This window comes from Nematolebias whitei, chromosome 20 (assembly GCF_014905685.2).
Source record: "Nematolebias whitei isolate Nwh7 chromosome 20, NemWhi1, whole genome shotgun sequence".
Taxonomy (NCBI): domain Eukaryota; kingdom Metazoa; phylum Chordata; class Actinopteri; order Cyprinodontiformes; family Rivulidae; genus Nematolebias; species Nematolebias whitei.
The window spans coordinates 6,035,149-6,046,030 of record NC_056517.1 but is presented as its reverse complement, the minus strand read 5'-3'; the positions used below and the strand labels follow the sequence as shown (position 1 = coordinate 6,046,030).

The window sequence follows — 10,882 nt, the reverse complement described above, 5'->3', positions numbered from 1 at the left end:
GTGTGTGTGTGTGTGTGTGTGTGTGTGTGTGTGTGTGTGTGTGTGTGCAACATAGAAAACTGGTGAAAGTGCACAAAGCAGCAGCACTACTGACATCAGGCGATGTAGGCAGCATCTAGTCCTCTGAGGAGCAGTGTTAAAGAAGGAGAACAAGTAAGAGGAGGGGGAATGAAGTAACAAAGAAAAAATGGGCAGATAAGTAAAAAAAAAAAAAAGTCATGATTAAATTAAAATGAGTTTGGAGCCAGAGAGAAAAGGTAAAAGAATAAACATATCAAAATAATAGGAGGAATAAATAATGTGGAGAAGGAGACAGAGACAATATGTTATTAACGATTCCCCCCAAAATACTGTTCTAACAAATGTCAAACACATTTTCAACAAAACAAATTGGTCAACTGTTTTTTAGAATTGTGTTGCGGTCTAACATTTTGGAATAAAAAAACAAACTTTATATCAATATGCATCAGACCGTGCATCATGCATTAGGTGGGACATGCAACATCATACATGCTCTGCCAGAATTTAGTTTATGTTATAATTGTTCTTTCTGTGGGAACTGCTGCAGTGACAATTAGTGAGTTCAATGCACCTAGACAAGCAAGATGGTTTGTTTGCTGCGATCCTAGTACTACTAGAAAAAGGTAAGAAAAATTTATAGCCATTCAGCCCAATGATACATCTCCCACTACAATAGTTTACTGTGCATCTTAACCCAGTACTGACTTAATTTGCAAGTTCACTACCCTCCTCACCAACATATCAGTCCTGACACCCAACAGAATTCTGTTTAGTGATTTGCATAAATATTGGCAACTCTAATAACCCTCAGGAGAGGGAGTAGTGGCATAGAGAAGGCGAACCTGTGATCGGAAGGTTGCCGGTTTGACATCCCCGGATTGACAACATCAGAAATATGAGAAGGAAAGGTGAAGCACCCACATCTGCCTCAACCCTCATTTGTCCCACCCTGGGCCCTTGAGCAAGGCCCTTGTCTCCCACCATCTGCTCCCCTGGGCAAATGGCAGCTCTCTGCTCCACACAGAGGGCTGTGGTAGATGGGTGGTGTGTGATTGCATCAGTAAGGTCATCTGGAATAAAAACAATTGCCAAGTCTTCGTGCGATTGGGTTGCCACAGCAAACTTTGAAGAAGGGAGCAGTCGAAAGAAGTTGAAGAAGATTAACCCACTGGTAAAGGTCTTCCTATCCTGCTTGGGCAGTTTTTTGTTTTCGGCAATTTGATATTCCCACCCATTCCAAAGGCCAGTGTTTCCCCTATCATTATACAAGCAGGGCACCCCACCCTGTCAATAGAACAGAGTGTCCTGCTTACCGAACACCCCCTTTTCCCCCGGTCGACAACTGATGGCACTTAAGTAGCGCAAAGCTAATGGCGCGCAATACAGTTGCGCTAGTTAAAAAGCTACAGTGCTTTTCCCTCATGCTGAGCAGTCTACCCCTCGCCCCCCCAGATCAAAAACTGTGGGTACAAACAGTGCACTCAACACAGACCTGTCTCCGTCTCCAACCCCCACCACCCCCACCCCTTTACCATCTTAATAACAGCAATAAACAGCAGTCACCCCCGCTTTCAGGAAACCCATAACGACTGTACTGGGTCATCTTCCCAGGTAACCCCAATACATTCCCAGTTGCTTCTTGGTCCATGCCAACCTCTATGACAATAATGCCCATGTTCCATTCTAGCTTCCCTTCCCTGCACTGAAACTCCTATTACCAAAAATCACTAATGACCTTCTTACAGTTGTTGCCTTTGAACTCTTTCTATCCTCTTCCTGCTTGATTTAAGTCTAGTCTTTGACACCATCTCACACACACCATTCTCAATGACATTGTTTCACATATTCTGGAATTAAAGTAGATAAAAATCTTTTTGACTGAATTTTTTTTTCTACACCTAGAGAGCATCCCGTGGCAGAGGTTTGATCATACACGTAAGTTGTACATGTCTGAACAATAATGACAATGTTTCAAAGACATTAACATTTAATAGAATGTGGCTTGTAGATACAAAGGCCCCAAGGAGGTTGGGGCAGGGTTCGGGAGGTGTGGCTAGGGGTGATAATGTGTGTATCAGTTCTGGTAATTCCCCCAGATGCAGTGAAATAGTCATGTGCAAACACAGACATTTAATATTTAGACATTTAATAATTTATTATATGTCATCACCTTTATGGGAGTGTGAGCGGTTTAGTTAGGGTTTTGGGGTGTCCTTTGAAAATAGTATGGGAAACACTGATTGGTGCTTTCATCTGTAGTCTCTTTTTAAACTTTAAAAACCATTCTGGGTTCATCAGACAACATCTCCCTGATCTGATTTGGTAAAACTGTGACTCTGGTTCTCTTTATCTGTTGAAAGCAGTGTCAATTTAATAAATGGATCATGCTTAGATTGAATGGCCTTCATCAAGCCACAACTAAACAAGTCCCCCCCCCACCCCTGCATTTTTACAAATGACAGATGTCCCAGCCACATGCAAAAATTATGGAAATTTGTAACAATTAAAAACTTTATTCCCTGCATTTTGGTATTTCAGACACACTCCTCAACTCTTTTTTTGCATTTTTATCTCTCTGACCAAACACAGTTTGCTCAATTTGTCAGGGGAATTTTGGTCAATGTCGAGGATGTTTATCAATATCCAATATCCTGATGTATGCTCTATAATCCAGGTAGAAAAATCAAAAAAAGTTAAGGCTGGTCCTCTGGACATTCAAAAAAAAAAAAAAACAAAACAAAAAAGTAGAAATGTTTCATGTTTCATCTTTCATCCGAAAGACTTCTTCAATCTGAGGTACTGTACTCAGCTCAGTTTTATACAGATCAGGTACGCTTAGCACAGCATGTCAAGTCCAAGACTCGACAACAAAAGATGTTTAATTTACTGATAACACATCAACACCATCACAATTCCAATAACAACACATTCAGTGTAAGACAACACTCCAGTAGACAGTTGCATGCCAGGGAGACAGAAAAGTGGGTGAAGAACTTATCTGACAGACAGCTCACCCAGCCAGAGTCAGATTTTTGCCAGAGGACTGAATTTTGCAGTTGCACCAAGAGGAATTCCTCTGGAGGAGATTATCACAGCCACAGAATCAGCCACCCACAACAACTAAATTAAAGAGTGTGATGCAAAACAACTCAGAATCAAAGGTTCAGCCTACCTCAGCAATGCCAAACCACCACCTTCCAACATCAGTAGAGAGGAGGGGGATGCACTCACCACTCTTGGCAAGGACAAAAACATAATCAATCTCCCAGCAGACAAAGGAAGGTGCACAGTGATTTTGAACCAGAAATACTATCATGAGAATGTTATGACACTCCTTAGTGACTTAACCACTTATGAGCCACTGAAAAGAAATCCAGGAAGTGGCTACAAGAAGAAGTTGATAGACTGCTTGAAAATTTAGGAGCAGGACAAGGCTATTGACCATTTTATGTACCACACACAGTACCCAGGGGAGGCCACACCTAGTCTGTATGGTTTACCTAAAATCCACAAACAAGGTGTACCTTTAAGACCAATTGTTAGCATGATAAACTCAGTCACTTACAATGTTTCCAAATATCTGGCGTCTGTACTCATCCATTTAGTTGGTAGCTCAGAATATCACATACAGAACACCATGGACTTTGTGGATAAGGTGAGGGATGTCATCATGGAGAATGATGAAACAATGGTCTCTTTTGATGTCACATCACTCTTTACGTGCATTCCTGTTGATGATGCAGTAGAGGTGGTCAGTTTAAGGTTAAAATCAGACGCCACTCTGAGCAGCAGGACCACGCTTTCCACAGAACTGTGTCAACTCTTTAAACTGTGCCTGCAGTTAACGTACTTCATTATCCATTCATCCATCCATTTTCTTCCACTTATCTGGGGTCGGGTCGCAGGAGTAGCAGCCTAAGTAGGGAGGCCCAGACTTCCCTCTCCCCAGCCACTTGGTCCAGCTCCTCTGGGGGAATCCCTTGGCGTTCCCAGGCCAGCCGAGAAACATAGTCCCTCCAGCGTGTCCTGGGTCTTCCTCAGGGCCTCCTCCCGGTGGGACGTGTCCGGAACACCTCACCAGGGAGGCGTCCAAGAGGCATCCTAAACAGATGCCCGAGCCACCTCAACTGGCTCCTCTCGACGTGGAGAAGCAGCGGCTCTACTCTGAGTCTCTCCCTGATGATCGAGCTTCTCAACCTATCTCTAAGTGAGAGCCTAGACACTATGCGGAGAAAACTCATTTCGGCCGCTTGTATCCGAGATCTCGTTCTTTCGGTCACAACCCAAATCTCATGACCATAGATGAGGGTGGGAACGTAGATTGATCAGTAAATTGAGAGCTTCACCTTTTGGCTCAGCTCTCTCTTCACCATGACAGACCTGTACAGCGCCCGCTTCACTGCAGACGCTGCACCTATCCGCCTATCGATCTCACGCTCCATTTTTTCCTCATTCATGAACAAGACCCCAAGATACTTGAACTCCTACACTTGGGGCAGGACCTCCTCCCTGACCCGGAGAGGGTACTCTACCCTTTTCTAGCTCAAGACCATGGCCTTGGATTTGGAGGAAATGATCCTTATCCCGGCCGTGTCGCACTCTGCTGCGAACTACTCCAGCGAAAGCTGTAGAGCCCGATCTGATGAAGCCAATAGGACCACATCATCTGCAAAAAGCAGAGATGCAATCCTAAGGCAACCAAAACGGATCCCCTCAATACCTTGGCTGCGCCTAGAAATTCTGTCCATAAAAGTTATGAACAGAATCGGTGGCAAAGGGCAACCTTGGCGGAGTCCAACTCTCACTGGGAACAAGCCCGACTTACTGCTGGCATTGCGGACCAGGCTCTGTCACTGGTCATACAGGGACCTAACAGCCCATATCAAAGGGCCCGGTACCCCATACTCCCAGAGTACCCCCCACAGGATTCCCCGAGGGACACGGTCGAACACCTTCTCCAAGTCCACAAAGCACATGTAGACCGGTTGGGCAAACTCCCACACACCCTCCAGGACCCTGCTGAGGGTGTAGAGCTGGTCCAGTGTTCCACGACCAGGATGAAAACCGCACTGCTCCTCCTGAATCTGAGTTTCGACTATCCGACGGACCCTCCTCTCTAGAACTCCCGAATTGACCTTACCAGGGAGGCTTAAGAGCGTGGTCGCCCTGTAGTTGGAACACACTCTACAGTCCCCCTTTTTGAATAGGGTGACCACCACCCCAGTCTGCCAATCCAGGGGAACTTCCCCTATGTCCACGCAATATTGCAGAGTCGCGTAAGCCAACACTACCCTACAACATCCAGAACCTTAAGGAACTCCAGGCGAATCTCATCCACCCCTGGGGAGAAGCGGAGCATAAAGTCGCTTCCGCAGCTGTGGAGCCCCTCTGCTGCTGGCCAAGGCGGTCCCTCCAGCGGCTGGAGGGGCGGGAGGAGGACTGTGACATCACCGGATGGTATACAGTCTCTGAGACCTCCTCCTATCTCTGCGATTTCTCCGGACGTCAGGAGGTTGGCGTGGCGGAGACCCAGGCATCCTTAGCAAAAGTTTTGCCGGTCAAAGCAGGACATCTTTTCCTCCTTCATTCTTCTGACAGTGCTAGCTAGTTGGCTGAAGAAAAAATGGGAGCCGATTACCCGGTCTCACCATAACTTATACGGACCAGGGGTGAGGCCCACACAGCAGGTGGGCGTGGACTAAAGTTTTTCAGTGCTGCGCTGCGAGCGAAGGGATAAACCCACAAGCGATAGCCTTAAAGAGCGAAGCTTATACGAAATAGAACAAATGCTGCTGCAGTCAATGCTAATTAGACCTTCACTATACGTGAATGACTGTTTAAACAATGAACAGGGTAGGGAGTTTCTTTGTTTAATTTATATTCTTCTAACAGACTTGATTACTTTATGGTGAATAGTGGAGGACAGAAAATGTGAATGCACATTAGGAAGACTGTTTCAAGACTTCAACTGTTAAAACAGGTTTAAAAATAGCTGTTCACTTAAGATTCTTGGGGGTGGACAAAGAAAAAAATTCAGACAGTATATTGATTATCAGTATTAGCCTTCCCCTCCTAATATTGGTATCAGTGATAGCCAAAATTTCCATATCAGCCAGCTCTAGTCATGACATAAATAACAAAAAATGTGTACTCACATGCACACATGCAGACTTAAACTGAGGAGAAAAAACAAAGAAAACTTAAAAACATACTCAAAGGCCATGACTGGTTGGTGAGGTTAACCAAGCAGCTTTAGTAAACTCACAAATAGCCAGTGGAATGATGGGATTTGTCTTACCAAACTTTTGTGCCTGACGTGATTCCTGCTCTCCTTTCTCCAAAGCAATACCTCTGTCTGCAATGATTAATGTACATGTTCATGTAAATTAAGATGGATATAAATATTCACATACAAAATATAAGGGAAGGTAAAAAAAGGCAAAATCCATTCACATATATAAGGTGAAGTAAGATGCGATAAAGATAGAATATGTTAAAGTACATACATATATACTTTAGGCTGCCACCATAGTCCAGGGCTATCTGGACAGTGCTCACAGACTACTTCCCCTCAGATTCACGACCTTGGCTGGCCTCCCTCGTTTGCCCCCTGGTGCAAGAACCTAGGTAGATGTCGCTCACTTGGGCGGCCTGTGCTGGGACCCCCACCCTCACCCACTCCACACTCCCACTCCATATGTCTTTATGTCACCAGTATGTTGTCCTGTTAAGGACACAGTGTGAGATATGTTTTTTTTTTTTTTTTTTTTGACATCATCTTCCATCGTGTTCCCTTTCTTCTGATCTAACAAAAAGGAAGCGCCTCTCAGTGAGGCTGCAGCCTCAAACACCCTGTCTACCCTGTCTGTTGTGTGTTTGTGTCTCTTTGGATGGGCAGTACTGAAATGTAATTTTGTTGTGCCTTTGTGCAATGACAAAGCTGATTCTGGCTGTGATAGATTGCCAGGCCCCAAAAAAGGTCACTTCCTGGATTTAACTAAGCAAGTAGTAAGCCTCCCATTGGATAACTGTTGCATGGGTGATTATGTTTCAGTTGGCAACAAGTTAGTTAACCCTAACTGAGGAATCTAAAAAAAGTTAAATCTGGTCCTCTGGACATTCAAAAAAACAAAACAAAGCAAATCAACAAAAAAAATGTAGAAACGTTTCATCTCTCATCCGAGAGACTTCCTCAGTCTGAGGAGCTGTATTCAGCTCAGTCTCTTAAATAGCACCGTCTCAGAGTGGATCAACCAGTTTTGCTGCTGACAACCAAAACCAGCTGATCACATGCTCAAGAAGGACCATCAGCCTAACAATGGATCATTAGCACACTGATGGCTGTCTACTGTTCACAGAGGGCTGAGTGATACTAGCAATCACAGCATTGTAAGAGGGGGACAGTTAAACCTGGAGGCCTCCACCCCTGTTTAACGATGGACGATTTATTTTCACAAAGATGGCCTCCTTTACTCCTCTCTCAAACCATCGTTCCTCTCTGTCCAGGATGTGAACATCTTCATCCCTGAAAGAGTGACCGCTGGCCTGGAGATGAGTGTAGACTGCAGAGTCCTGGCCTGATGATGTTGATCTTCTGTGCTGGGCCATCCTTTTGGCCAGTGGCTGTTTTGTTTCCCCCATGTAAGACTGATCACAGCCCTCCTGACACTGAACAGCATACACAACATTACTCTGTTTGTGCCGGGGGACTGGATCTTTGGGATGAACCAGTCTTTGCCATAATGTATTTTGGGGTTTAAAAGCCACTGGGACGTTATGTTTAGAAAATAAACGTCTCAGTTTCTCTGATATTCCCTCAACATATGGAATGACCACTGGTCTGGGTCTTGGTTCCTCCTTTTCACCTGTTGGCTGACTGGAGTCCTGTTTGGGTTTCTTCTCTGCTTTCAGGAAGGCCCAGTTAGGATATCCACATTGCTCTAGAGCCTGTCTTGTGTGGGATTTCTCCTTCTGCCTGGCTCCTGAGCTAGTGAGGACGCTGTCTGCTCTGTGATACAGAGTCCTGATGACTCCTAACTTGTGCTCCAAAGGGTGATGGGAGTCAAACTGCAAATACTGGTCTGTGTGGGTGGGTTTGCGGTACACCTCAGTTTGCAAATGTCCTCTATCAGAGACTGAGACCTCACAGTCCAAGAAAGCCAACCTGCCATTTTTTACATCTTCTCGTGTGAACTTGATGTATTTATCCACAGAGTTGATGTGGTCAGTAAAATGTTGGACTTCCTGAGATTTGATTTTAACCCAGGTGTCGTCAACATACCTGAACCAATGACTTGGTGGTGTCCCTGAAAAGGACGTCAAGGCTCTCTTTTCTACCTCCTCCATGTACAGGTTGGCAACAACAGGAGAAACTGGAGACCCCATAGCACACCCATGTTTCTGCCTATAATATTGCTCTCCATATGTGAAGTAGGTTGACTGCAGGCACAGTTTCAAGAGTTGACACAGTTGTTCTGTGGAAAGTGTGGTCCTGCTGCTCAGAGTGGTGTCTGATTTTAATTTTAAACTGACCACCTCTACTGCATCATCAACAGGAATGCACGTAAAGAGTGATGTGACATCAAAAGTGACCAGACCTAACTGAGGAAGTGAGTAGCTTCTCATTTGTTAAAATTTGTTAATATGGAAAATATGTTAATCTGTTTCAGAAGGGTCAAATTATTGTCATGCATCAAGCAGAGAAAACGACTGAGGAGATTGCTGAAAAGACTAAAATCGGGTTAAGAACTGTCCAAAGCACTATTAAAAACTGGAAGGATAGTGGGGAGTGAGCATCAGAGTAAGAAGAGAGACGGCAGAAGTGACGAACCCATCATGACTAATACCTATCATACAAGCCTGTGGGGGCAGTCTATGATCAGTGGTTGCTGCAGTTGGTCTGGTTTAGGTTCAGAAACTTTATGAGCCCAATGAGGTCAGCTGACCACCTGAATATATATATGGAATGACCAGGTTATTTCATCAATGGATGTTTTCTTCCCTGATGGCACGGGTATGTTTCAAGATGTCAATGCCAAGATTCATCAGGCTCTAATTGTGAGATGTGTATGTATGTGTGTGTATAAATAAACATTTAATGAAAAACTACAACTGTAAAATAAGTATTTTGTGGACTCTTTTTCTCTGCCGGAGGTACACTGCAGTTGACTTGGTCAACTTGATAGAAAACAAGGACATTTTGATCTGTGGGAAGCTTTAATAGTTCTGAGGCGACCCACATGTGCAGAGGATAATGTGACACAATACATGGCACATTATGGAATTAAACATGGATGATAAACATTTTAGCATTAGTTCTATCAATTTTGATGTTCTTGTGCAAACCAATTAAAACTATCTGACATCCTTGTATGGTCCAGTGTTTATATCTAATCTGACCTCTTAATGGCTCCTCCAGTGCAGCATTGTATTTCTGGAACAGGAGCGACGCATTGAAGTTAGAAACAAACTCAAATATTGATCCCATCATGTCAATACAGTCAATCATTATATTGTCATATGATATTTTATATTCAGTCATCCAGGCAAAGTAAGAAAAACAAGTGGTACGCCAATGTCCTCCATTGCTGATGGGTTTGAATAGTGAATGTTTGTAGTTTCTGAGATTAATGTTTTTCTGGACTGAAATTGAACAGTCATTGTAAATAAATAAATAAACCTTATATTTTGTAAAGCAAGTTTTTTTAAAGTGGGTTGGAGTTAAATGTATGTATGTAAATAAGTGAGGAGGCTGGTTTACAAATATTGATTTTGGTGGCCATCTTGAATTTTGAAGCAACCTAATTTTCAATGGTGACATTTCTTACAGCTAAATGCATCTACACAGCAAAATGGAAGTCAGCTAGTTGCTTTTTTCCCCAAGTTATCCAGCTCACAATACAGAAAGACATATTTGGCTGCAGTCATCTCAGATCTTGGTGCAACACAATTCTTGATAGGGACCTTTCTTATGCCTAGATACAGCAACACACCAAAATGGAAGCTGTCGCGTTGCTTATCTTTTTAAGTTATCTAATTCACAAGGTTTACACATACTGGTACATATGGAGGTAGCCATCTTGAATTTTAATGAGGCAACCCAATTCTTTCTTATGCTTACATGCAGCCAGATTGGAAGTTGAAACATTAGTTTTCACTTTTTTTTTTATCTCATCCAACGCACAAAGATTAAATACACTGCCTGGCCAAAAAATGGCCACACACTGTAATATTTTGTTGGATCGTTTTTAGCTTTGGTTACGGCATGAAAAGTGAATATTCAAAAAGTGAAAAAATCAAGGCCTCCCAAGCATAGTAACCCAAAGAAACTATATTTTAATGAAAAAAGTGCATGGTCATGATAAACAACAGATGCTTAGACAGCCAGCATCATATCAGTCTCACCTGGCCTAGCATCATCGTTGTCCAGCAGGGGAATGTAGTCTGTCTTTTCAACCATTTCCTTGACCTGATCATCGAATGTTTCTGCTTCCAACTGAGCCACAAAGTCCTTCTCCACTGTGCTCTCTGAACCAGACTGTGGAACACAGTCTGTCAGTGCATCACTTAGACTTAGGTCTTCCTCTGACATGGCTGAAAATAAGAGCACAAGTAAACTGTTCAATAAGTCAGATACACACTTGTAGTAGAAGTAGTAGTAGTAGTAGTAGTAGTAGTAGTAGTAGTAGTAGTAGTAGTAGTAGTAGTAGTAGTAGTAGTAGTAGTAGTAGTAGTAGCAGTACTAGTAGCAGTAGTACTAGTAGTAGTAGCAGTAGCAGTAGTAGCAGTAGTAGTAGTAGCAGTAGTAGTAGTAGTAAAAGTAGTAGTAAAAGTAGTCGTAAAAGTAGTAGTAGTAGTAGTA

The 10,882-nt window shown here is 43.4% G+C and overlaps 1 protein-coding gene across 1 annotated transcript in view; it reads right to left on the bottom strand.

Moving 5' to 3' along the window:
• Positions 1-6: 6 nt before the first annotated feature.
• The window catches only part of LOC119426482 (microtubule-associated protein 4-like), a 40,674-nt gene continuing 29,798 nt past the window's right edge, over positions 7-10,882 (bottom strand). The window contains exons 2-4 of the mRNA XM_037694040.1: positions 10,426-10,614; positions 6,320-6,376; positions 7-123 (exon numbers count right to left, since the gene is read on the bottom strand). Coding sequence (XP_037549968.1) covers positions 116-123; positions 6,320-6,376; positions 10,426-10,612 — 252 coding nt within the window. The 5' untranslated portion in view covers positions 10,613-10,614 and the 3' untranslated portion in view covers positions 7-115. The remainder of the gene's footprint in view (positions 124-6,319; positions 6,377-10,425; positions 10,615-10,882) is intronic.